Source organism: Phacochoerus africanus, chromosome 15 (genome assembly GCF_016906955.1).
Source record: "Phacochoerus africanus isolate WHEZ1 chromosome 15, ROS_Pafr_v1, whole genome shotgun sequence".
Classification (NCBI taxonomy): Eukaryota; Metazoa; Chordata; class Mammalia; order Artiodactyla; family Suidae; genus Phacochoerus; species Phacochoerus africanus.
The window spans coordinates 33,202,040-33,229,525 of NC_062558.1; the positions used below are offsets into that span (position 1 = coordinate 33,202,040).

Genomic DNA, 27,486 nt, shown 5'->3' on the forward strand with positions numbered 1-27,486 from the left:
AGGACCGAGGACCCTGGTTGTGGATTACCTCTCCTCCCTTGGAGGGAGGGGTCTGGTCGTCTTCTCTACACCACCCATCTCCCCCAAGTGATGTCAGGAATAAAGGGAATAATGACGGCCATGCCAAGCAACCCATTTCATCTCTAGTTTTTTGAAAAAGCACGTGTTTGTATGTGTTTTGACTAAACTGAGGTATAAAACAGACTAGTGAGAGATGTAGAATTTGGTTAAAATTCTTAGCCCAAAGTGAGATTAAAAAAAAAAGTTGAGGTATTCCCTTCGTGGCTCAGCAGTAATCAACCCAACTAGTATCCATGAGGACACAGGTTCGATCCCTGGTCTCGCTAAGCAGGTTAAGGATCCAGCATTGCTCTATAGGCAGCAGACGCAGCTTGGATGTGGCATAAGCCTGCAGCTGTAGCTCCGATTTGACCCCTAGCCTGGGAACTTCCATATGCCCCAGGTGCAGCTATTAAAAAAAATAATTTATGGATTTCAATCCCCATGGCCCATTTCTTTGAATAATCAACATTTGTTCTAATGTGAATAACAGCATGGAGCAAATTCAGTCCCTGGAGTTTTACTCTTATAATCAAATGCTTTAGCCTTTTGAGGCATGTGCTGTTCATGCTGTTGCAAGGGTAGTGATGATAAAAACCACATTGATGAACCTGCAAGATGTGCCGGGCACTGCGATATCAGGGCTTTCCATGGATTATCTTACTAAATCCTCAGAAGAACACTTAAACGTAGATTGAGAATTATCCCCGTTTTTTGGTTTGTTTTGTTTTTGTCTTTTTAGGGCTGTACCTGCAGTGTATGGAAGTTCCCAGACCAGGGGTTGAATCAGCGCCGTGGCTGCTGGCCTTTGCCCAGCTTGCAGCAATGCCTGATCCTTAACCCACTGAGCAAGGCCAGGGATTGAACCTGCATCCTCATGGGTACTAGCCCTGTTTGTTTCTGCTGAGCCATAACAGGAAATCTCCATTTTACAGATGAGGAAACCGGGGTTCCAAGAGTTCTCAGGTCGAATGAGTGGCAGAGTCAGATTTTGAATAGAGCTGTAGGAGTCTGGATGTCGACTTACTTGGCTGCCCTAATGTGTGTGTGGAGGGGGCTATCACTGGGGGTATAGCGAGCCAGCACTGTCACCCCAGCCCTTGTCACTGGGCTGGAAGCTGCGGGGAGAGAGATCTTCTGAGTTGCTGCAGGGAACTGACTTCTTTTAGGCAGGAAAGTCGTTTGGGGCAGCAGGAAGCAGAACTTTGCCTTCTTGGTAAGACACCAGTGCTCTTTGACAACCAGCTTCTGCAATCCTGTTATCAAGGCAGTGGAGACGGACAGTGGGGCAGCAGTGGGACCTCCGTGCATAAGAACCTTTGATGGCTGTTTCCTATGACTGCTGTAACAAGTGACCACAAATTTAGTAGCTCACAACGACACAAACTTATTGCCTTATAGCTGTGGAGGTCACATGTCCAAGATGGGTCTTACTGGGCTGAAAGCAAGGTGAATGAGGCTGCACTCCCAGGAACCTCTGGGAAGAATAAGTTTCCTTGCCTTTTCCTGCTTCTGGAAGCTGCCCCCATTTCCTTGGCTCCTGGCCCTTTCCTACGTCGTTAAATCTCTCTCTCCGACTCCAACCCCACCTCTGTCACTTTATCTCCTCCCTTCCTCTGCTTCCTTCTTAAAAAGGACCCTTGTAGTTACATGGGGCTGACCTATAGGTAATCCAGGAGAAGTGCTCCATCTCAGAATCCTTAATCATGTCTAAAAAGTTCCCTGTGCCAGGTCAGGTAGCAGATCAACGGGTTCCAGAGAGGAGGACGTGGACATTCTGAGAGAGGGACCTCATTTGGCTGACATAATAAGCATGATCTGTTTTTGTAAAAATGAAATAGAGCCAAACTGGCCAGCTTGGGGATGGAATAAACAACATTTTGGTCAGTCTCGTTAACTAGTAACAGCGGCTGGGCACTTCCTCTGTTAGTGCCGTCCTGCATCAGGACCAGGTATCCCTTATCTCCCCCTCCCTGGAGCTGGTTTCTTTTCAGAACTTTGGAGGGCCAGCACCTGCTCATCCTTCAGGTGTCAGCTCAGCTGGCACCACTTAGAGACGCCCTCCCCCATTGCCTGAGCTGGAAGCAGACCCTGCTCCATCTTCCTTGTCCCAGCAGGTCGCTTGCTTTCCTTCTTTGGCATCATCTGTAACCTGTTAGTTTATGTGTCTGCCTGTTGCATTCTGTGTATCTGTGAATGTCAGCTCCAGGAGGGCAGGGACCACATCTCTCTGGACCACCAGTGTTCCAGTGCCTGGAACAGTTTCTGGAACAGAGTAGGCACACGTACTCATCCATTGAGTAAGTGAACAAAGCCTCTTAGGCACCATGCCCTGTGTTTAATGCTTATGCTCTCCTGTCCTCATGGGCCCTTAGATTATCGTTCTATCCTTAGAAATGGAAACTGAAGCTCAGAGGGCTGAATCAGTGCCCTGGTCAACCCGCTCCCACAGTTCTTGGTCCTCTCTGCCTCCGCCTTGTGGCCTTTATGTCTTTAGGAGCTGCTGGGTCCAGCTCTGTTGACGGCCAGGGACTCTAGCAGGTCCGTGGTCTCTGCCTCCATTTCCGAATGCAGCTTTTCGGGCGTGCCTGTCGGTCACCCTGACATTGGTTTTCTCCCTTCCAGGTCTGTTGTGTCAAGTCTGGACTCCCCTGCCAAGACTAGCTCCATGGAAAAGAAACTTCTCATCAAAAGCAAAGAGCTGCAAGACTCCCAGGACAAGTGTCACAAGGTATTTATTTCCACAGCCGGCATCCCTCCTTGCTGCAGGATCCTCCCGTCAATATATGCCAAGGGATCCACCCGGGGCCGCTGCTGGCGTCCAGCCACCTGAACCTTCCCTCGCCGAAGTCGCGCCTCCTCCGGCAGCTCAGAGGGAGATGAATTCGGGCCTTGATGCTGCCGTAAATCCTTTAAATCTTAACCAGAGGAGGCCCTGGATGTAAAACGGCCCGTTCCTCAGCATGACCCAGTCAGACGTCTGCGTCTTCCGGCGGGTGGCACTGGTCCTCACCTGTGGCCCAGATGCAGCCCACTTGCTCTGAGTGATGTGAAGTCTCTCTTCCTAGTCCTTTAAAAACTCCTGCTTGTGTCTCTGCGGCCACTGTGTTGATTATGCTCAACGTCTCTTAACGCTCACTGTTCCTGCCCAGGGGCAGCTCTCTGGAAGCTCCCAAGAGCCACTACTTGCCTGGGACTCCTAAGAGTGCAGACGAATACTTTATCTCCTTGCCCTGTCCTGGATTTGTCTGCTAGCTCTTTGCAAGGAGATGGGGGGGATCAAGATGGATTTGGGATAAAATTAAAGTGACGTCTGCAAAAAAAAAAAAACCCAACCCAACCAAAAAAACAAACAAAAAAAAGCAAACAGGTGAAAAAAAAAAGATGATGGTGGCTTCCTTGCTCACTGGGTTAGAGAAGTGATCGAGTGTGAACCCAGCCTTGTATGAGAGGAGTGACTTAGCATTGGTGACTGTCCTTACGAAGACCTGTGTGCTCCCGGGCGAAGAAACCATGGTATTTCCACCCCAACCTGTGGCAACTTAGTGCCAGCCCGGGCCACCAGGTGGTCTCGGAGGCCTCCTGAGATTTGACTGCTCCTAAAGAAACACCCCCATCCCCACCCCCACCCCGGGCCTTTTTAACGTGTCGATGTGTTTATTTCAGATGGAGCAGGAAATGACCCGGTTACATCGGAGAGTGTCAGAGGTGGAGGCTGTGCTTAGTCAGAAGGAGGTGGAGCTGAAGGCCTCTGAGACTCAGAGATCCCTCCTGGAGCAGGACCTTGCTACCTACATCACAGAATGCAGTGTGAGCCTTCCCCAAGTCCCCTTCCCTCGGAGGTGGCACTTCCTGTCGTGTGTGTCTCATCCTGTTCCATGACAACGTCATGAGGCACGTCACAGCTAGGGCCAGAGCATACAGGGAGCAAGCGGAGGCATGGTCTCTGATTGGCAGAGTAGTGTGAGCCTGGCCACAGGGCCCAGGAATGAGAGTGGGCCCCAGGTAGGCTGCAGAGCCTGGGGCTGGGCAGAGAGTCTCAAAGGGCTCCCAGCATCTCCCATCCCAACCTCTCTGGTCTCCATCGTATCCAACACATTCAGCCTCCAGAACCCAGCTCCCCGATAAGCGCAAGAAAATGTCTTTTGAATCAGCCCCAAATCAGTTTTCCACTGCCTAGAGCTAGCGTAGCAACAAGAAAACTCAGCCGTGGAAACCCAGACCCCCTGTCATTATTTACTGTGTGCCGTTTTTGTTTTTTTGTTTTTTTTTTCTCTCACAAGAGTAGACTGTCTTCTCCATTGTCTTGTTCAAAACTTTCATTCAGGTGTTTTTTAATGTACCCACTTAAGCAGTCTTAAGAAGTTGAATCACACATTTTTCAAGGTTTTTTTTTTTTTTTTTTTTCCCTTCACAAAGGAGAGGAGATCTATAGAACGTGGCTGATTAAGAATAACTGCTATGTTTCCATTCCAGATTTGGCTGCCTTTCATTGGTGGGTGAAGTTATTCAGCTATGTATTTCAGATATAGATTTCAGTGCCACTGAAGCATTGAGGGAAACTTATGGATGAAAGGTGTCCAGGAAACTTAAGCCAGGAGGTGGAAAAAGATGGCTTGGAGTCTTAAGTGATAGCAGGGCAGAGAATGAAATCATTGCTCCTTTGAAAGGGGCATGTATACTTGACAGTTCTCAAATAACTGATATTCCAGAAAAGACGTTGTAGCCACCACAAGGGTGGTTTAATGGTTAAGGGATCTTAATTAGTTTTTAGTCCTGAACATACAAGTAAGTATCTGTTCGGGTAGGTAGGAAACAGGTGGATGCAGTTTCAGGCTGGATCCGTAAGGTCACAAGGTTTGAGATGATGTTTCTTGAACCCAATGGGGGGGTTTTACAGGAAGAAAACTGGCATCTTCGACCCACCGGAAGTTGTCGACTTTGGTCCGTCACCCGAAACCGCCTTGGTGTCTACGAAACGGCTTGTGGCTCCCTTAACGAATCTTTTCAGACAGAGCAGGGTCCACAGGGCATCCCTATTAAAATTTTTGCTTTCCACAGAGCTTAAAGCGAAGTTTGGAGCAAGCTCGGATGGAGGTGTCCCAGGAGGACGACAAAGCACTGCAGCTTCTCCACGATATCAGAGAGCAGAGCCGGAAGCTCCAAGAAATCAAAGAGCAGGTAGGACTCCCTGCCCAGGAGCAGGGAACCAGCTCGGACCTCTCGTTTTAGGAGAGGTATATTTGAGGGATGGAGAGAGGGGGATGGTGAGGAGAGAGAGCACGAGAGAGAGGTATGTAGGTCATTCGGAACTTTTAGATTCCCCATGATTTATATAAATGGCAGAGTCCTTGTTCTAGCTCCTTTTGAAGCCTGCACCTTATAACGACAACTCTTTTCAATTTCAGGTGTGGGTTTAGGGCCAGGGTGGGCACACTGCAGCCTGTGGGGGCCAGCCACCTGTTTTCTGTGGCCACAAGCTCAGAATGGTTTTTGCATATTTAAATGGTTGGAGGGAAATGCAAAAGAAGATTTCATGATGTGTGAGAAGTTACATAGAATTTGATTTCCAGTGTTTATAAATAAAATTTTAGTAGAACACACTAAATAAAATTTTAGTAGAATGGCCATGCCATTCATTTAGGTCTTGTCGTTGGTTGCTTGTCGTGCTGCAACGGCAGAGGTAAGTACACATGACAGAGACCGTAGGACCTGCAAGGTGGAAATTGCTTCTTTGGCTTTCCACGATTTGCCAACCTCTGCTTCAGACCATTTAAAAAAACAATATTAGGAGTTCCCGTCGTGGCGCAGTGGTTGACGAATCCGACTAGGAACCATGAGGTTGCGGGTTCGGTCCCTGCCCTTGCTCAGTGGGTTGACGATCCGGCGTTGCCGTGAGCTGTGGCGTGGGTTGCAGACGTGGCTCGGATCCCGCGTTGCTGTGGCTCTGGCGTAGGCCGGTGGCTGCAGCTTCGATTCAACCCCTAGCCTGGGAACCTCCATGTGCCACGAGAGCGGCCCAAGAAATAGCAACAACAACAACAACAACAACAACAAAAAATAAAATAAAATAAAAAACCAATATTAGGGAGTTCCCATCGTGGCTTAGCAGTAACGAACCTGACTAGTATCCATGAGGATGTGGGTTTGATCCCTGGCCTCACTCAGTGAGTTAAGGATCCAGTGTTGCTGTGAACTGTGGTGTAGGTCACAGACACAGCTTGGATTCCATGTTGCTGTGGCTATGGTGTAGGCTGGCAGCTGCAGCTCCGATTTGACCCCTAGCCTGGGAACTTTCATATGCTGCAAGTGTAGCCCTAAAAAGAAAAAGTAAATAAAAAAATTTTAATGTTTTCATAGCTTTTCAGATGCACTTGAAGTTTTTGGGAGATGCCAGGATAATTCATGGTTTTACTTCTCTAAAGGAATATTCTAGGAGAAGGGTCTGAGCAGTTAAGGCTCAGGCAGAATTAACATGGCAAATCTGACTAACAGAAAGCTGCGTGTTCTGAAAAGAGAATCCGGACCTTTAAAAAGCCTACTCTCTCTCTTTTTTTAAAAATCCTCTTTCTAAAAGGGTTTTCTTTCTAGATGGTTCATTTTTATTTCGATTCATTGTTTCCTTTTTAGCCTGGATTTTTTTTTTTTTTTTTTGTCCTTTGAAGAAACTGTAAATAGAACTTTAATGAAGAGAATGCAGTGAGCAATTGGAGAGCTGAATTAGCAGCTGCCAGGCAACTCTCATTCACTTCAGAAAATCTAATGGAAACAGTGATGGAAATGAACATTTTTATCTCTGAGTAGCACCAAACTTAGCCATCTGGATGGTGCTGATGCAAGAAACTCCAGCAAATAATTTGATTCGTTAGTTATTCTTTAAAGAAAAGAATGGTTGTTTTGGATGTTTTGTTGACATAATCTCATTATTGCCTTAATATTTTTAAAAATCATTGATTAGTATGCTCAGGCTCGATCAAAATGTCCTAAATAAACGTGTTTAGGAAATGGTGCAATCCAGTTGTCAGGTTTCTGGACAATCATGCTAACTTAGAGATTTTTGGAGGTCACACCTACCATTTGAAAAATCTTTTTTGACAGTTGACTCATTGCCCCTTTTATCAACACAGTTGTTCAACCTAAAAGTTTCAAGAAGTAGGATTCTTTCTCTCCCATTAGTTGAGTGTGTTTGGAAATTGGCGTTTGGTGACATGCTGGGGAAATGAAAGCTCTGCTTGGCCACCAGAGGGAGCAGCTGGTGTCCATGAAATTCCATAGAAACAGAATTATCAGAACATTTTGAAAAGGTATTTGCTGGTGGTTGAGTTCAAAGAAATGTCCTTTATGATTCATCCCACAGTTGGCATCCTTGTGGAGTTTCAGATTTAGTGACTGCTCCAAGTTCCATTGAGGGGGGGTAGAAAATTTCTCTGTTTCAGAAATTTTATTTCTCATTGGAAGAAGCGTTTATTGAAGTGACTCTCGGTAGGTCTGATGAGAGCAGAATGTTCGAAGTCCAGGAAAAAGCATTTAATACTTGCAGCAAACTCTTATTGTGGTTTTTGTAGCCCCTCAATTCCTCCCAGTTTTGCCATTCATTCCTCCACTCTTCCTCAAAGCAAATTTCTGGACTGATATTTCTTGATTTATTTTAAACATTTTGCTTCTACTTTGCTAACCCCACATGGTGTGTTTGGATTTGGTTTAAGATAAATACCTAAGAGATTCACGGGATGGCTTGATTCCTGAGCCCTTGGTAGCAATGGCCGATTCCCCTCCCCTACGCCCCCCCAGGATGGGAAATAGACATTGGGGTAACACAGAAGGCGTCTTTGATTCAGGATTTCTGTCTAAACAGCACCATGTCTGATACCTCCTTCCCAGAAAATCTTGAAGCTTCTTTTGGAAGCATGACTTGGGGTGTGACTGAAGAGCTGTTCACGGTTTCCCATTCTGATCCTAGTCAGCTCTAATCCACAGGTCGCTCCCACTGAGATGGGAACAGCTCCTTCTTAGCCATCCTTAGAAACAGATGTGATTACCTTCTCTCAGATTCTTCCTGAAGCAGGGATTTGGTGAGCTCTTGGATATATAGGATTTCCTCAAATTATCCAGCATAGTAACAGGGGTCATCAAATGAGGTAGAATTCTCTTTGATGCTCACAGCAGGCGGGGTGCCCCCCCCCCCACCCCCGGAGTTCAGATTGCTGTCAGAGATGTCACCTGATTCTCTGCTTCCTCTTCCTGGGTGCTCTTGACAAAATACGAAAATTACATCCCCTTCTCACCGACACAAGTTAAAGAGGGACAGAAGAGGGAGCTTGAGGATTAAAGACGACCAAGATTTCCTCCCACCTCTTTGCTTCCTTCACAGTTTGGTGTTTGTGCGGGGGAGGGGGGGTGCCCATGGTACTTGGGATTTTTTTTTAAACTATAAAATCAGAAGACAAGAAATGGAGCTTTTAGGTAAAGGAAACTGTCTTTATACATAGTGTTTCTATCTTTCTATGAGTGCTGTTGTAAAACAATTTTTAATGTGTAAATATATATGTTATCATTATCATTATTTTTTTTATGGAGGAAGGGGCTCAGGAAGGCGCAACACCCAGAATCATGAAAGTCATAATAAGTCATAATACAACCCTGACCGAGGGGTCTAGAAAAACCCCAGGTAAAGGATATACCAATTCAGATAATCAGCTCATGTTCCACTCTGTGAGCTCAGATAATTGTTGAGTAGGTTCTAAAGACCTTTGGCTATATAATCCAGCGCCACCCACTTAGTGCACATCATCCTGAAAAACCTGGTGCCCTGTGACTTGTAGGATTGACCTTCAATAACAAAATAGCTGGCTCTCCGTCTGTATCCACGGGTTCTGAATCCGTGGATTCCACCAACTGCAGGATGAATTTGGTCCTGGAACCAATCCCCTGTGGATACCAAGGGACCCCTGCGTGCTTTGGGGCAGGAGGAAGTGGAATGAAACCATGCTGTCTTCTGTGGTCATTTTTTCTCCCTTTCTCTCTACCAGTGATACAGAGTGAGATGTGCTTCCATGAAAACTATCCATTTTCAAATGAACATCACTTCCCCTTTAATGTGCATGGGGTGGGGGTGGGGGATTGCCTGTTACCATGGCACGAAAGGCTTACTTTACACTCTGTTACTTAAAAAAAAAAAAAAAAAAAAAGAATTCCCATTGTGGCGCAGCGGAAACAAATCCGACTAGAAACCTTGAGGTTGTGGGTTCTATTCCTGGCTTTGCTCAGTGGGTTAAGGATCCGGCACTGCCGTGAGCTGTGGTGTAGGTTGCAGATGAGGCTCGGGATCCCGTGTTGCTGTGGCGTAGGCTGGCGGCTACAGCTCCGATTAGACCCCTAGCCTGGGAACCTCCATGTGCCGCGGGTGTGGCCCTAAAAATACAAAAAAAAAAAAAAAGACTTTTTATTGGTTAAACACATCTCCTTGCTCAGTTGGTCCCTCTTTAGTCATTTCCTAGGAGAACAGATGTTAAAGATGTTCAATGTATGTTGTGACGTTCAGAGACTGTCTTGATTCAGCTCTTTATTCTTTTCATTTTATATTCGCCACCCATCCCCACCAGCTTGGATTGGTTACACTTTGCTTATTCATAATCCTCCATATGCATAAGCTCTACTTTTGCTAACTGAGTATTTTCATACTTGGCCCCAAAGTTCTCAGAACCCTTGCCCATTTCCTCTGGTAAATACACTTTTGGAACACCTCATTGCAAATATTTTAGAAATTTACTTTGGAAAAAGTTGGGCTGTTTTGGATCACTTTAAAGGCTTTGCTCAAGGAAACAAGCTAATTCTTCCTTCGGAGTCTTTCTCACAAGTTGTTTTGACCAGAGACAGTGTTTTCTGACTCTTCCAAATTTCAGGGTGACTTGCATCTCAAGAGCAACATTAAGTTCATCATTCACTTTGGGGCCCAGAAAAATTAATGGTGAGAAACTGACATGATGAGTTTCACCTTCCAAGAGTCTCTCCACTGAGCTTTCCAATTACCCCCTTGTGCCGTCTGAAAGGTTAATTTTAAAACTAGTACCATATCTAATTGTGTTAGGCGCACATGACTTCTAAAGGACAAATCCATATAAATGATTACCCTTGGAGGAAAGCTATGTGTAAGCAGTTTATCCGGGTTGTTGAAAGTACATCCCTTCCAGCTCTCTTGTGTTAGAAAGGCCTTACGGTTCTGTGCTTCTTGTCCAGCATTATTCTCCCAGAGGGTCTTGCTGTACCTAGGCACCTGTGTTCCAGGTAGTGTTGCTAGTGAGGTATGATCTACATGAAAACAGTGTAAAGATTGAATAGTCTTTTCTCCCCTCCTCGTCCTCCACACACCTCTCCCGTATCCCCATCTTTCCACTCGCCTTTTCTCTAGGTCTGGTCTCTGCCCATCTCTCTCCCATGTGTCTTCCCTCTGTGGTCCATGTTTTTCCATCTTCCCTTCCCGTCTTCCCTTTCCGGAGTTCTAAGGGTCACCCTTCCTCCCGTTGGCTACTCTTCAGGAGTACCAGGCTCAAGTGGAAGAAATGAGGTTGATGATGAATCAGTTGGAAGAGGACCTCGTTTCTGCAAGAAGACGGAGTGATCTCTACGAATCGGAGCTGAGAGAGTCCCGGCTGGCGGCTGAAGAGTTCAAGCGCAAAGCGACGGAATGCCAGCATAAACTGATGAAGGTAGCCAGCCCCCGTTGGGAGGGGGTTTTGGAGGTAGAATCATGGATAATCTTAGCAGTAGTAAAGGAAACACTAACTTCATGAATATATGTTTGGGAGATAATGGGGGGCCCTACCAGTCTCCTGGTCTTGGTTAGAGAAGATAAGTTTGATCATCATCCTCATTATTTTGCCCACAGAAAGTACCGCCGCTAGTGCTGTCTCACAAGATTTTGAGGTTCTGGAAATTTTCCAAATAATGTTGTATCTTTTAAATTACAGGCTAAAGATCAAGGGAAGCCTGAAGTGGGAGAATATTCCAAACTGGAAAAGGTATTTTCTATGATTGGTATCATGATTTTTAGTAGACAGTCCCTTAAATGGTCCTCTCGTTGGGTGAAGAATATGCTTGCAATATAGAGCGAACACTCTGTTGATGGTCAATCTCTAAATGACCACCTTAGCTTCAGCTATGGTTCTAAAAGTAATAAAAGAACACCTTATTTTTTCAGTCATGCCTGCTCACAGTAATACATAAATCCAGATACTTAGTAAAACACATGTGGAAATTGTTATTGTTCAAAGGTATTAGGTGGGTAACTTTAAGTCCTTTTCTGCCCTCTGTATATGTGTTGCTGGTTCTAGAGAAACAGTCCACGTGGAGATTTGCCCAGGTCAGTGAGACAGTGAGAGACTTCTCTGATAGGCTACTGTTCTTCCTCTCCTTCAGTAGGTACTGGGAAACAAAACAAAAAGATGCCACAGAAACCTCAAGAAAATAGCACTGCAGTTAATACAGCAAGACCATAATGCCAATTTGCCTTTTGCTTTATTTTCTGGGATTTTAATTATAGATCAATGCAGAGCAGCAGCTAAAAATTCAAGAGCTCCAAGAGAAGCTGGAAAAGGTAAGCCCGAGGGTGGTTTTTGCCGTACGGGGGTGGGATGGTGATGGGGGGAAGTGATGGTGCGGGACTTTACCTCCCATTTCCAAATACTTTACCTTGCCTTGTCCTGGAGCTCGAAAGATCAGAGAAACAGAATTAGTCCCCCAGCACCGAGGAAAATGAAGGGGAGTGAGCTATTACCTGAAAACATCAGCGTTCTGAATATGCTTTCTCCTTCTGAGATGTCTCAGCGGTGTTTGTTTAAAAAAGAAAAAAAGAGAGAGAGCTGTGTGAGCCTCTCTAGTCAAAGTTCTAATCGTGATATGACAGAACCCACGAGGCTGGCTTCACCTTGCACAGGAGAAGCCTGTGTTGGTCACGACCCAGGAGGCTTTCAGTTAAGAACCTGTGCATTGGGAGCCTGGAGGAGCCAGGAGTCCTCAGGTGGTTGTGGGGTGGGATAGGGTGGGTTTAGAGCATCCTGCAGGGTTTGTGCTACTGGCCCTTCCTTTAGGTGAACAGGGAAACGCTAAAGAAAGGGCCAGAATGAGGAGTTCTCTGGTGGCTTAGTAGGTTAAGGATCCGGTGTTGTCACTGCTGTGGCTCTGGCTACAGGTGTTGTTCGAGTTTGATCCCTGGCCTGGGAACTTTTATATGCCAGGGACACAGCCAAAGAAAAAAAAAAAAAAGGCCGGAATGAGTGTGGTTCTGAGACATGCCTTTCATGTCAAGAATGCTTGTGAATGGGGAGTTCCCGTCGTGGCGCTGCGAAAACGAATCTGACCAGGAACCATGAGGTTTCAGGTTCAATCCCTGGCCTTGCTCAGTGGGTTAAGGATCCGGCGTTGCCGTGAACTGTGGTATAGGTCGCAGATGCGGCTCGGATGCTGCATTGCTGCGACTGTGGCATAGGCTGGTAGCCATAGCTACGATTCGACCCCTAGCCTGGGAACCTCCATATGCCACAGGTACCCTCTCCCCAAAAAAAGACAAGAAAAAAAAAAAAGAATGTTTGTTAATGTGTTTAGTAGAGCCCCTTCTTCCTTCTCCTTATTCTTTTTAAAATTGTGGTATTCAAAACACATGAGATTGCTGTTAACATGGAATTTACCGTCTTCACCATTTTGAGTGTCCTGTTGCTTAGTGTCAGGTATATTCATGTTGTTGTGTAGACAGATCTCTGGAACTTTGGTCATCCCTCAAAACGTGCTAAACACTAATTCCTCTCCCCAACCCCTGCCCTTGGTAACTGCCTTTCTTTTTTTTTTTTAAATTTACTTTATTTAGGTATAGTTGAGTTACAGTGTTGTGTTAATTTCTGCTGTATAGCAAAGTGTTTCATATATATACATATACACACATACACGCATACATATATACATAACGTTTTTTTTTTTGGCTTTTTAGGGCCACACCCTCAGCATATGGGTGACCCCAGGCTAGGGGTTAAATTGGAACTACCGCTGCCAGCCTACGCCACAGCCACAGCAATGCAGGATCTGAGCTGTGTCTATGACCTACACCACAGCTTATGGCAACCCCAGATCCTTAACCCGCTGAGCGAGGCCAGGGATCAAACCTGCAACCTCATGGTTCCTGGTCAGATTCATTGCCGTTGCACCATGACAGGAACGCTCTACATACATTCTTTTTCATATTCTTTCCATTATGGTTTACCACAGGATTTTTAGGGTTTTATTTTTTCTGGTATAGTTAATTTACATTGTTCTGTCAATTTCTGCTGTACAGCAAAGCGACTCAGTCATTCATACACACACACACACACACACACACACACACTCTTTTTCTCAGATTATCCTCCGTCATGTTCCACCATAAGTGATTAGTTACAATTCCCCATGCTGTACAGTAGGATCTCATTGCTTATCCACTCCGAATGCAATAGTTTGCATCTACTAACCCCAAACTCCCAGTTCATCCCACTTTCCCCCTCCCCTTCGGTAACCACAAGTCTGTTCTCCATGTCCATGAATTTGTTTCTTTTCTGTAGATAGGTTCATTTGTGTTATATATTAGATTCCAGGTATAAGTGATATCATGGTATTTGTCTTTCTCTTTCTGACTTACTTCACTTAGTATGAGAGTCTCTAGTTCCATCCATGTTGCTGCAAATGGCATTATTGTGTTCTTTTTTATGGCTGAGTAGTAGTCCATTTTGTATATATACAACCTCTTCTTAATCCATTAATCTGTCAATGGACATTTAGATTGTTTCCATATCTTGGCTATTGTGAATAGTGCTGTGAGGAACATAGGGGTGCATGTGTCTTTTTCAATGAAATATCACAGGATTTGAATTTCCTGTGCTATACAGTAGGACCTTGTTGTTTATCCATCCTATTTGTAATAGATCTGCCTCTGCTGATCTACTTTGTTTCTGTGTTTTTGACTGCTTTAGATTCTTCTCGTGGATAGAATCAGGGAGTATTTGTTCTTTTGTGACTGCCTTAGCATAACATGCTTGAGGTTCATCCACGTTGTAGGGTGTGACAGGATTTCCTTTTCAGAGGCTGCATAATATTCCATTGCATGTATATTCCACATTTTCTGTATCCATTCATCTGTCCACTTCTTTCCTTTTGTTGAGCTCACTACTGAAAGCCTCCACTGCCCTCTTTCAGCTAGCAGTTTAGGTGAGGATTCATGTCTTCATCTAGAGCTATGCTCTCCAAAAGAAGAGGGATCCAACCCAGGCATCTCAGCCACAGATGTCATTTTAAGTTTTCTAGTAGCCACATTAAAAAAGGCAAAAAACGTGAAATTCTCTGAATGATAATTAGTTCAGTATTTACAAAATAGCATTGCAGCATGTCTTGATAGGAAAACATTTCACTGCTTGTTTTTAAAGGAATAAACTTAAATAAAGTTAAAAATTCCCCACTTACACCAGCCACATTTCAAGCTGCTCCCTGGCACATATGGTGGTGAATGGCTCCCATGTTGGACAGTGCAGGTCTTGAAGTTGGGGTTCCCTTGCAGTTTTTACTTTTTAAATTAATATTTACCAAAAAAAAAAAAAACCCAAAAAACGAAAACCACCAAAATCTGCTAGAGTTTCCTGCTGGCACAGCAGGTTAAGGACCTAGCATTGTCACTGCTGTGGCTCATGTTGAAGCTGTAGCACAGGTTCTATCCCTATCCTGGGAATTTCTGCATGCTGCAGGTGCAGCCAAAAAAGATATATAATTTAAAGCAAGCAAATGTAAGGTTGTTGGTTTCTTACATTCACATCTTTCTTGTGATGCTAGAAGCTACAGTATAGTTAAGACACACAAAAAAAAGTAAAAAGTGTTCACTGTTTTTTGGTTTTTGGTGTCTTTTGCTTTTTGTTTTTTTGCTGTGCCCATGGCATATGAAAGTTCCTGGGCCAGGGATTGTACCTGAGCCATATCAGTGACCCAAACCACTCCAGGGATAGCACTGGATCCTGAACCCATTGCCCTCAAGAGAACTCAGGGGTTTTTTGGTTTGTTTTTTTAATGGTTGCACCTGTGGCATATGGAAGTACCCAGGATAGGGGCTGAATTGGAGCTGCAGCTGCTGGCCTACACCCCAGCCACAGCAACACCAGATCTGAGCCACGTCTGCAACCCACAGTGCAACTTGTGGTAATGCTGGATTCTTAACCCACTCAGCGAGGCCTAGGATTGAACCCACATCCTGGTGGATACTAGTTGGGTTCATTTCCACTGAGCCACCACGGGAACTCCAGCACTGTCAATTTTAATTGAAGGATGCTTTCCAAATTCAGTGGTGTTGAAAAAGTAAGTGCACCTTAGACAAAATACAGAATAAAATGAATGTTTATATATTTTGGAAATGGATATAATCTGTCCATGCAGCATGACCTAATTTTTTTCTATCTGGGAGACGGTCCCCATCATTTTCCATGGATAAACTTGACCTGCTGTCCCCCAATCCTTCTCCCTCAGGCCGTGAAAGCCAGCACTGAGGCCACTGAGCTACTGCAGAACATCCGCCAGGCAAAGGAACGGGCGGAGCGAGAGCTGGAGAAGCTGCATAACCGCGAGGACTCGTCCGAAGGCATCAGAAAGAAGCTGGTGGAAGCCGAGGTGAGCAGGGGCCCTCTGGCCCCGGCGGACAGACCCTGGTGGCGATGCCGAGGGGCAGAAACTACGGAACCACCCTCTGCTCGCGTTTGGCCAAACCGCCTTCCCTTCCGCAAATCCCTTTGAAACCCGAGAGGCTCAGGAACGTTTTCCCCAAAGGGGAGAAAGATTTGTCACAGCAGCTCCGAGTAGAAAGATGCTTTTTGGATAAAGACCTTTCCTTCCTGTTTGTTTTCCTCCGTCCTGCTCACTGCTGTGGAAGGATTCCTGTTCATCTCGATGAACTGTGACGCCATCCCTGAGGTTTCCTTGTTCTTCTGTCTGTCCCCGTGTTTTTCCTTGCCTTTCCCCCCACAGTGTTAATAACGTGTTAATTTTCAAGGCTTCAGCTGTGACCTGTGCATGTGGATAACTCCCAGATGGATATTTTGGGGCCTCTTCTCTCCCTCCAATTCTTTGTTGTTGTTGTTGTTGAAACAGTTATATAATTATACAGGAAACACACGAGTGTCTTCTCACTGCAAAAAAACAAAACCAAACAAAACCAAAAAAACTTAGCACTGAAGCATCTAGAATAAAAAGTGATGTTTTGCCTTTACTCCTCTCCGCCTCCCCCTGATGGTTTGGTGACTGTTCCATGGACTGGATGTGCCATAGTTGACTTACCCATCCCCCTGTCCCAGGCCTTCTGCTTCTCCCTGTCACCGTGCTGGCATTGAACCTACCTGCCCATGTCTCTTTGGGGCCACACTCACCCACAATCTCCTGACATCTTGACTGGGTGTCCAAACGGTTGTGTCAGATCTAGAATGAACTCAATATCTTCCCTGACAAGCTTGGTTACCTTCTCAGGCCCCTCATGCCAGTCAGGGCCACTGTCCTTCATCTCCTCACCCCAGGCCTGCAGCCTCTATGTCACCTGCTTCTCCTTGGTCCCTGCCCTTCCACGAGTCACTCAGCCCTGTGAATATACTCACGCTGTCTCGCATTCATCCCCTGCTGGCCACTTCTGAGGGCCTCCCCATAGTTAAGGCCTCTTCCTCTAAGCTGAGCACATGGAGTAGTTTCTTGGATTTCTGCTTCCGGTCTTCTCCTCCTCCCTGCTCGCTCAAACCATGTCAGACTCGTGGACCTCAACTGCAGGCTCCTCATCTCAAACCTGCCAGGGCATCCCTATACTTAGTGACCCCCACCCCAGCCTGAGCCTCTTAGGTACATGAGCCTCTCAGCCATTTGACCCCCACGTTCTCCTCTTTCCATTTTTCCCCTGCTCCTCCCCCGATGTACCTTACCCTGTCGCCCCTCAGTGCTCCACATGGGGCCTAAATTGTCTTGACCACCTCTGAGTTGCTGGTAATGCCCCTGCTGTGGTTTGAAAGGCCTCCCGCCCTCCTCTCCTGCCCTCCCTGACCCCTCCCAAGCTCACCTCCCTGTGACTCCTCCTGTCACCTGCCCTTCCTGCCCTCAGCCTCCCACTGCCCTCTGTGTCTGCTGGCTTCACGGCTCTGCCCCCTCTTAACCTAGATTATGTTCACTTATGTTTCTCTTACCTTTTCCAAGAGCAGGGATTCTCGGCTTCCTCTCTGTATTTTCCGTGATGCCTAGTGTGGTACTTTGCAGATAGTAGGCGCTTGGTAAATATTTGAATGAATGAATGCACTCTTGTAACCTACACAAGCGAGCCCGACTTGGAGTATAGAACCGTCTTTTCCTCGCTATTGCTTTGGGTGCCTCTTCCCGCCTCGAGCCTCCGCCTCCCGAGGGTGCCTTCCCTCGGTGCAGGCGCTGTGCCCGTAGCAGTTACCCCATTAAAACTCTCTGATTGATTCACGATCTGCAGGAACGCCGCCATTCTCTGGAGAACAAGGTAAAGAGGCTAGAGACCATGGAGCGTAGAGAAAACAGACTGAAGGATGACATCCAGACAAAGTCCCAACAGATCCAGCAGATGGCTGATAAAATTCTGGTGAGCAGGAACCACAGTTGACAAGTTCAAAGACAACAGGTTAGAGGTGGCAGAGGGAAGGGGGTCAAAAAAAAAAGCATCCACCACTGTCACAGGGGAGGTCCTCGCCGAGCAGGTGAATTAAGAGGAAGTGGTTTTAGTGGACATCACAGCAGAGACTAGCCCGAAGAACCAAAGTTTGGACATTTTGGCACTGGTAACAGATCCATCAGTATAATTTTTTTGCTCTGTTTGCGTCTGCCTGACTTTTTAAAATACAAACGCGCACACTCTGTCATTTCCGATACATTTTTACGGGAACATTTAGGTACTTCCGTCAGCAGAGTTCTGTATAGCCGCTTAACTTTGCAAATGCCCATTCTTAAAAGGGGTAGGGATTCAGGCCCTAAGACTGACACTTAGCTTCTTACTTTTGCTGAGGAAAGGAATTAGTCACGCAGAGTTGTTTTTCTCAGAGTAGTATTTGTCATCAATCCATGTTCACCCACTCACTTTCTCTGCTACAGTTGGTTATTATTATTATTATTATTTTCAGTTTCCTTAGATGTAGCAGATGGACATTTTTTTAGGTTTGTAATCACAGTGCTTCTGTTTTTGGCTCTGATGACCAAAGTAACCTCATCAAGGAAGGCTTGGGTGGTACTTGCAGATGTGGGGAAGTTTTGCCCCTGCCAGGGTAGAAGGCAAATGACCCTCTAAAGGATTTCATTCCCAAAGCCAAGAACTGGATACCGCTTTGGGGAGCTGGCTCATAGCGCCTTCCTTCCCCAGCCCCAGGAGAGACTCAGGGGTAGTCGGCAGTCTCTCTCCACCAGAAGGAGACAAGGTGGTGAGTGAGGCACTTCCCAGCTCCCATTATCTTGCTCTCTCTTTCTCGCTCTCTCTGCATCACTTCTGCAAAATGAGTCACCAGCAACGATGCAAACCTAATAGTGCCCAGCTTAGAGGCCTATACTTAATACCAAAAAAAAAAAAACCACCTCAACCCTTCAAAACTTTACATTTCTACATTTGTATAGATTGATAAGCATATGGATACTCTTGAACCAACAGGTGAAAAGAGAAATCGGTTAACTTGTTTTGCTTTGACACACAGTCCTCATACCTACGTCTGCAGTCAAAGGCAAATGTGACTGTTAGTCTTTTCTGTCCTCTTGTTCCATCATCCAAGTTTCTCTTGGCGATTGTCAAGTGTGTGAATTTTACCGTGAGTAAAACGAATCCCCGCCGAGAATCCCACCACCGCTCCCCACTTGCTCGGTGCAAACGACGTGGTTAAGTCTCTTGTGGTTGCAAAGTGTTTCTCTGTTTAATGGTGATGTGTTCATTCATTCATTCAACAAATATTTAATGAGCTTCTACTATGTGCCAGGCACTGTTCTAGGAGCTGGAAAGAGAGCAGCGAAGAGCAGTGTTTGCATCACAGGACTCGAGAGTCTGATCCAACATGTACAGAAAAGATAACGTTTTAAAAAATGACAACAACAACAAAAAATGCCAAACTGCCTAGCAGTAAGGTTTTAGAAGGTCTGCTTCCAAAGGTTCACTTGCAATTAAAACATGGGAGCGTAGAGTTCTCTGTTCCATGTGTTGTGAACTCCCACTCGAATATTTAGACCAGAAATTTGGTCTTAAAGTTGTCAATTTCAGATATCTGAGGTTTTGACTTATTTTGCGATTGATTTCCATTCCTGTGCTATCTTGGGAGGACGGAAAAGAAAAGATGATTATCAACTGCTTTCTCACATAAAGGGAAAAAGTAGGCCGATTTGTCCAGGATTGTATCTTGCCCCCTCTCTCTGAGCACCTTTGTGGTTGTGACTGCATTTATTGGAAGGTGCCTTTTGCTCAAGAACCTTTTGCTTAGGCTGTGCTATATCTGGGGGCAAAGAGGGATCCTTAATACCATCCTGTGATGATGATGCTTGGAAACAGATCCCAAAATGTCATTTGCATTAAAATATTTGCTTTTCGGAGAAGAACTTTCAAAACAGATAATTGGATTCTCATTGTAACAGAGTCTTTTGCTTTGATAAGAGAACTCATTGCCGGGGATCCTTTAATGTACATCCAGGCTTTAAGTATGTTTTTATCAATTAAAATCCTGTTTATATTCAACTTTTCCAGATCACATCTGTTAGACTGCACTAGATCTTGTGCACCTGGTCTTAGCATTGAATACTTTACCGGCCCCCAAAGCGAAGTCAGTGCTTGCAGACTTGAGAATTTCAAAAGCTTAGTCAGTAGCATTTTATGTGCCTGTGAATCTCAAAGTATTTTTCCCCATTTTAGGCACATATCCTATATAATTTCCTCATTCTTCAAAATTCTCATAATCACTTCCATCGCAAAGAAAAATTTCATGACAGTGTGATAAGATGAAAACTTGGAGTAATGAATTTTGATATTAGTAATTAACTAATGGGTCCAGATTCATAAGAATTAATACAGATGCGGATATCTGCACTTAGAGACAGTTTCCGCGAGGTGAATGGTGCCTTTTATAAGATCAGTTTTATAACATTTTGGCAAATGATTTGGTATAATTTTCAAGTGAATTACAATGTGGTTTTAAAGGCAGAAATCTTAATAAGAGAACGAAGAGAACATTACCTTTGAGCTATTTATATTACTCCAAATTCTCTTTCTGTCTTCCATATGTATGTATCCATATTTATGTCATTTTTAGTGAATTTTGTGTTTTGCTGTGTTCCCATTAGATTTATATCTTATAAACATGACATCATATGAACATCTCCAGATATTCATATCCTCCATCTTACCACCAGTCAGTTAAAATAATCATTCAAAACTCAAAGTGTTTGAATTGTTATGTTAGTTTTCCTTCTTAGCTAGGGTTCTTGAGCAATCATTTTGTTCATGGGGAAAATATTAAAAAATATTTATCATTTAATATATTAATTTTAGGAGTTCCCATGGTGGCTCAGTGGGTTAAGAACCCAGCTAGTATCCATAAGAATGTGGGTTGATCCCTGGCCTCGCTCAGTAGGTTAAGGATCTGGCGTTGCCGTGAGCTGTGGTGTAGGTCACAGATGTGGCTCAGATCCCTCATTGCTGTGGCTATGGGGATAGGCCGGCAGCTGCAACTTCAATTTGACCCTTAGCCTGGGAACTTCCATATGCTGCAGATGTGGCGCTAAAAAGAAAAAAAGGAAAAGGAGAAGAAATTAACTTTAAACTTAAAATGAATTGAAATTACTTTCCTCATTTAAGGCTGTCATAGCCGTGGAAATGGCCCGAGGCTCATGACAGTTGTCCGGGGCTTTGTGCTGTACTGAATTTCCAAATTGCATTGTCTGGCTACTCTTCTTTCTCTAGGCAGAAATGAAGAGCTGCCTTTGTTTGGCCTGTCATACTGACAGATTTCTGATCCCAGCCCACCAGCTGTGTGTGCATGAGTGTGAATACTTGAACTTGGAAAGCCCAGGGCCAAGGCTCTGGGGTGGTTTCTTTCCCAAGAGCCTTAAGGGCTAGTTGCCTGTGGTGCCTGTGCCAGAGTCATGTTTCCTGTGAATGTCTTACATTTGTTGCCTTTGTCCCTCCCTTATGCACCTGACCATCTGCTCTTTTGCATCTAGGAGCTGGAGGAGAAGCACCGGGAAGCTCAGGTCTCAGCCCAGCACCTGGAGGTGCACCTGAAACAGAAAGAACAGCACTATGAGGAAAAAATTAAAGTAAAGACATTTTGTAATCTTCCCTGCCCTTCCTCCTACAGTACCACATAGCTCCTCTCTCCTCCTGGACCCTTTGGGCCACTTTTTGTTAGAATGAAGGACTGTCTGGAATAAATGCTGTCCAAAGGCCAGATTGGGAGGTTTTGGGGTGTTATTCATGGTGGTGGGTGGGATATCAGAAGTTCAAAAATAGTTTATTTTTAAAAATTAGGTCATCATGTATCTCAGTTCCGTCTTTAAAATCAAAGATCAATCAATTTTTGATCTGCTGTCATTCAGTCCATGATAATTTAGACTGAGACAGATTGACCACTTTCTTTGCCTTTAATTTCTTTCCTGCATCTCAGACCTGGGATTCTTTTCCTTTGTTTAAAGTATTTCCTTGAGGACTCTCTTTAGTGAAGATCTGCTGCTGCCAGGCTCTGTGTTTTGTGTGTCTGAAAATGTCTCTATTTCATCTTCATTCTTGAAAGATATTTTGACTGGGGATAGAATTCTAGGTTGGTGGTTATTTCTTATAGCACTCCTTGAAGGTATTCCATTGACGTTTGGCTTTTATTATTGCTGTTGATGCTCAGCTGTCAGTCTAACTGTTGCTTTCTTTGAAAGCAAACTTTCTTTTTTTCTTTTTTTGTCTTTTTGCCTTTTCTAGGGCTGCTTCCCGCAGCATATGGAGGTTCCCAGGCTAGGGGTCTAATCGGAGCTGTGGTCACCGGCCTATGCCACAGCCACAGCAACGCAGGTTCCGAGCCACATCTGCAACCTACACCACAGCTCACGGCAATGCCAGATCCTTAACCCACTGAGCAAGGCCAGGGATTGAACCCATAACCTCATGGTTCCTAGTTGGATTCGTTAACCACTGCGCCACGAACTGTGGAACTCCGAAAGCAAGCTTTCTTTTTTCTTTGACTCCTTTTAAAACTTCGTTTTGTCTTTAAGTTTCTGGCTTTACTGTAATGTGTCTAGTTGTGGAGTTATTTTTATTTATCCTACTTGAGATACATTGGACTTTTGAATATGTATATATTTTTTAAACTCTTCTTGAAAATTATTGGTCATTCTATCTCGAATATTGTCTCTTCCCCTTCTCTCTTTCCTTGCTTTGTAAGAATTTGATTAGGCATGTTTTAGATTACCACAAATCTGTTCTGTATTTTCCATTTCCTTGTCTTTTGATGCTATGTTCTGGCAAAGTTCTGATTGATTTTTCATTTTTAAATTTTTATTTGTGGAGTTCCCGTCATGGCGCAGTGGTTAACGAATCCAACTAGGAACCATGAGGTTGCGGGTTCAGTCCCTGCCCTTGCTCAGTGGGTTAACGATCCGGCGTTGCCGTGAGCTGTGGTGTAGGTTGCAGACGCGGTTCAGATCCCAAGTTGCTGTGGCTGTGGTGTAGGCCAGTGGCTACAGCTCCGATTGGACCCCTGGCCTGGGAACCTCCATGTGCCGCAGGAGCGGCCCAAAGAAATAGCAAAAAGAAAAAAAAAATGTAAATTTTTATTTGTTTGTCTTTATAGGGCAGCACCTGAGGCATATGGGGGTTCCCAGGCTAGGGGTCTAATCAGAGCTGTTGTTGTCGGCCTACGCCAGAGCCACAGCAATGCCAGATCTGAGCTGCATCTGCAACCTACACCACAGCTCATGGCATCGCTGGATCCTTAACCCACTGAGTGAGACCAGGGATTGAATCCACAACCTCATGGTTCCTAGTCGGATTCGTTTCTGCCATGCCACAATGGGAACTCATCTGACTGATTTTTCAGTGTACTACTTTTACCCGTGTCATCTGTTAAACCCATCCACTGAGTTTTAAGTTTCAGTTTATTTCTTTCTTTAAATTCTATTTGGTTCTTTCCTAAATTTACTAGATTGTTTAGGACAATAACTTTCTATTACATGCATTCATTTGAAACTTTTCTTCTGCTTCTTTAAACACATTAACATAGTTGTTTTATGATCTATATCTGAAGTATCTGCTTGTCTGTTTCAGCTCTGTTGTTTCTCTTGGTTTTTTTCCATGGTATCTCTCTTTTGTGTGTACCTGGTCAGCTGCCCATTTTCCTTGGCAAATTAATAACATGAATATTTTGAGGCCTTGAATATGTGTGCCCACCTTGGGGTGGCCATGGGCTTTGACTTCTCTGTCTTCTTACCCTTTGAGGTGATTAAAAATAAAGCTCAAGTTTATTTGGTTCAGCAATGGCTCAAGTTCAGAACAGTTTTTTGCCCTTACCTCTTTGGGTTTCCACCCTCACCTAGATTTTAGCCTGTTATTTCTTACTCTCTTGCCAACTTTTAGGTGCTTTTGGGAAAATGTTTTCCATATTCTAACCAGCATTTTACATCATTTTTCATAGACAGGCTAGCGTAAATAATCCAGCCCACAATACAAAATAATAAATTAAATTATTATTTCACTTATTAAAATTATTATTTCATTTAAGTTATTGTAATATGTTTGGTGATCAGAAATGACTGCCAGCCTAAGTATTTCTTTTAAAATCATGAAACATTTTATTCTAATTTTGGACAAAATCTTTAACTCATTCTTAATGTTCTTGAGAATCAGATATGGGTCATTACATCACAAGTATTGTCTTTTTCCCTTCCAAGTCAAACATTGAAGGAGGCTTTTAATTTTTGTGAAGATCGTGTTATTGGTTTGGTTGTTATTCTCAAAGAGTTGGCTCTTCTTTTTGGAGAACCACACATGTATGTGTTCCCACAGTATCAGCTCCACCACTACCCTGGCACCTTCTTTCTTTTACCCTGGTGTTACTTTTGTTATTTTTTCATTGAAAGAAATATAAGAAAGGAGTTCTCTGGTGGCTCAGCAGGTTAAGGATCTGGCATTGTCACTGCTGTGGCTTGAGTTTAGTCCCTGGCCCAGGGACTTCTGTATGCCGTGACATGGCCAAAGAAAGAAAGAAGAAACACATTAAAATAACCCAGAAGGGACCTCACAATGTTTTAGCATGCTCTCCTATTTTAGTGCATTTTAATCTTTACCTACTAATCCTTTTGGTTTGAGTTCTTACTGGCTTCCAGACTTTTATCTTTGAAATAAACTAACTTTCAGAAAATTATGAGAATGTATACGATAGTTCACTGGCCCCTTTGCATGATGAAAATAACCCTTGTGGAATTAATTCTGTAATTTGGGTGACTATACTGATTTTGCTGTTAAAAAGCCATGTTTTATCTTAAATTGATATAAATATCTACAGCAGAATCTCTCAGATAAATTTCTTACTTCCTTCCCATGCATTTTCTCATTCATCTTTCTGCCATTTTAACACAAAGTGAAGATGGCTATGTTCTCTCTCTCTCTCTTTTTTTTTTTTTTTGGCCATGTCCATGACATGTAGAAGTTCCCAGGCTCGAACCTGAGCCACAGCAGTGGCAATGCTGGATCCTTAACCCACTGAACTCTGAGATGCATACTTTTTGTTTGTTTTGCTTTTTAGGGCCGCACCCGTGGCATATGTAAGTTCCCAGGCTAGGGGTCGAATTGAAGCTACAGCTGCTGGCCTATGCCACAGCATTGCAGCGTCCAAGCTGTGTCTGTGAACTACACCATAACTCATAGCAACATCAGATCCTTAACCTACTAAGCGAGGCCGGGGATCAAACCAGCAATCCTCATGGATCCTAGTCAGGTTTGTTAACTGCTGAGCCATCAAGGGAACTCCCTTGAGATGCATACTTTCTCAATAAAGGCTTTTTCCTTCTGGCTCACACTCACCCATGTTGGTAGCCATCACTGTCAAAGTGGAGGTCTTGTTTTGGGCAAAGTCATCCTGAAAACATGCTTCATTGCTTTAGCATCTCATAAAAGAAAAGCATTCCTAGTCTAGACATCATGTGGTCTCTGCTACCTTCTAGATGGAAAGAGCTTGGCTTTATAGATTAGAGAATGTTAGGGAGAAATCTGTTTTCTTCTGCCCTCCCTCCTGGTGTCTTTATGAAACCATTTCTTTTTAGTCTCCTCTGCTTTGTGTTCCTGTTCCATCCTCTGTAAAGTCTTTTTGATAATTGTGGTCATACCCCAGATTCTGTCCTTTGCTTGCTCATAATTTTAGAATTGCGCCCCGGCGTCCAGGAGAATGAGCCATTTACCCTGTTGAGGTTCTTCCCTCCTCCTGTGACCCTGTCTTCCACCTCTTATTCTTTTCCACCAACTCTTGCCCTGTTTTTTTTTTTTCTCTCTCTCTTTTTCATCAGTCAGTTCTAGTTTAAAGCCCTCTTTGAAATGCACTTTTTCCTTTCTTTATCATGTGGACCCCCACCCTGCTGACCGGCTCTTTTCAGGGACGATGTCTCCAAGAGCTACACAGGGCCTTTCGCAATAGACAGTGTGGGAGAGAAGGTTTCGGTTCCCATCTGTGACCCCAATTCTTTGGGCTCTGTCCCCAGTATCAAGTGCAGGCGGTGTCATTCAGAGAAGCAGAGCGATGAGAAACACAGGGTTGTGGTCAAAGTCTCGGCAAGTTATAGTGTTGCCCCTCCTTCCTTCCTCCCTTTTTTGCTGGCTGTTTTGGCAACTGGTCGGGCTTGTGTGTGTCCCTTGCAGAACATTAGATCAAGCTGGTGGATGGTGACACCAATACTGGTTTATTTTTTCCTCTTGGGAACAGTAGGTGCTCACGGTGGCATTCTCAGCACGGAGAACACATGATTTCTCTTCCCCTGGGAAAGGGTTCTCTTCCCAGCTACTTTTTTTCCAGCTGGATCAGAGGAAAGAACAGAGGAAAGAAGCAGTTTATTTTTTTTCTTTCCTTTATGCTGTCTTTTCAATCTATTGACTCCCCACCTATTTTATTGGTGGGCAGAATCCTCTCGTCCCTGGCTGTTTCTCAACATCAGCCTTGGTCACATAGATTTCCTCAGTCTTCGGTGTCTGTCTCTCCACGCACCACCCGGAGATAACGAGATTAATCTTGTACAAATTAAATAGCAAGCGATGTTCTGAAAACTACTGGCGCATTGACTGCAATAACATTGCCCCTAGGTAATAGCTGCAAATTATGAGATCTTTAGAGATCTTTTTTCCCCCTCCCTCTCATTTTGGAGTCCACCTCCACTTTGGATATACCTCTAGGGTCTTTTTGGCTGCTGATTTTAAAATAAGTTCTTAGTTCAAGTGTACCAGCTTACTTGCCATTTGATGGTCATACTTGACGTCTCAATCTCATCCGGGCACATAGAAAGACTCCCACTCCCTCTCTTTGCCCCCAAGTTGGGAGAGCTTGGCTTCCCCACTGCCTTTTCCCTTCTCTCCTATATTTTCCCAGTGGGTCATTTTCTATACTCAGGGCACTAACTTCTTTTGTTTCATGCAGGTGTTGGACAACCAGATAAAGAAAGACCTCGCCGATAAGGAGACTCTGGAGAATCTGATGCAGAGACACGAAGAGGAGGCCCACGAGAAGGGCAAAATTCTCAGCGAGCAGAAGGCGGTAGGTAGAAGGCATCACAAAGCCCGTTTTCAGCAGAGGGTCTGTGCAGCAGGCCAGAACTCACACATGGGAGATGTATCCATTTTTCTGTTTTATCCTTTGGAGTTTATTGCCAGCAGAAAGCTCTCTCTGGAACCCCTTCCTCTCCTAAAAGCAACTTGAGGTGGCTGCTTTTACCTTTCATCACCTTCTTTTAGGACTTGTGCTGATCTGCCATCTGCCGTCAGCTAGAACACTGGCTTTCAAAATGCCCAATGGCCCTGGCCTGCCCCATGAATCTCATTTCCTTTCTAATCCACATAGGCAGATGTTTCAGACACTTGCAACTTGAAAGTTTGCCCTCTCATGCTTGTTAATCTGCTTGTTATCTCAGTCCCTACTGAGACTTTTCCCATTAGAATCTCTAAAGGAGGGTCCTGGGAAGTGATATTTTTAAGCAGCAATGCCTCCCCCCCCCCCCAGCCAATTCTTAAGATTCATTAAGTTGGAGAAGCTTTGATGTGGAGAATCTAGGACAGGACTGGCTGGGTGAGCAGGAATCACTCAAAAACCACAGCCCTTGGGTGATGAGAAAAAGCCAACTTGCAGATTCAAGTTTTACAGGCTGCTGCAGGACCATGTCACAGGCAGATGACTTGGA

General features: G+C 44.5%; 1 protein-coding gene across 8 annotated transcripts in view; it reads left to right on the plus strand.

The window, feature by feature from the left end:
* CIT (citron rho-interacting serine/threonine kinase) overlaps window positions 1-27,486 on the plus strand; it is a 178,851-nt gene that overhangs the window by 83,318 nt on the left and 68,047 nt on the right. For all 8 annotated transcript variants that reach the window (XM_047760368.1, XM_047760361.1, XM_047760362.1 and 5 more), the window contains 10 exons: window positions 2,686-2,791; window positions 3,727-3,870; window positions 5,122-5,241; window positions 10,596-10,766; window positions 11,028-11,078; window positions 11,600-11,653; window positions 15,586-15,726; window positions 17,564-17,689; window positions 21,289-21,384; window positions 26,730-26,846. In XM_047760368.1, coding sequence (XP_047616324.1) covers window positions 2,686-2,791; window positions 3,727-3,870; window positions 5,122-5,241; window positions 10,596-10,766; window positions 11,028-11,078; window positions 11,600-11,653; window positions 15,586-15,726; window positions 17,564-17,689; window positions 21,289-21,384; window positions 26,730-26,846 — 1,126 coding nt within the window. The remainder of the gene's footprint in view (window positions 1-2,685; window positions 2,792-3,726; window positions 3,871-5,121; window positions 5,242-10,595; window positions 10,767-11,027; window positions 11,079-11,599; window positions 11,654-15,585; window positions 15,727-17,563; window positions 17,690-21,288; window positions 21,385-26,729; window positions 26,847-27,486) is intronic.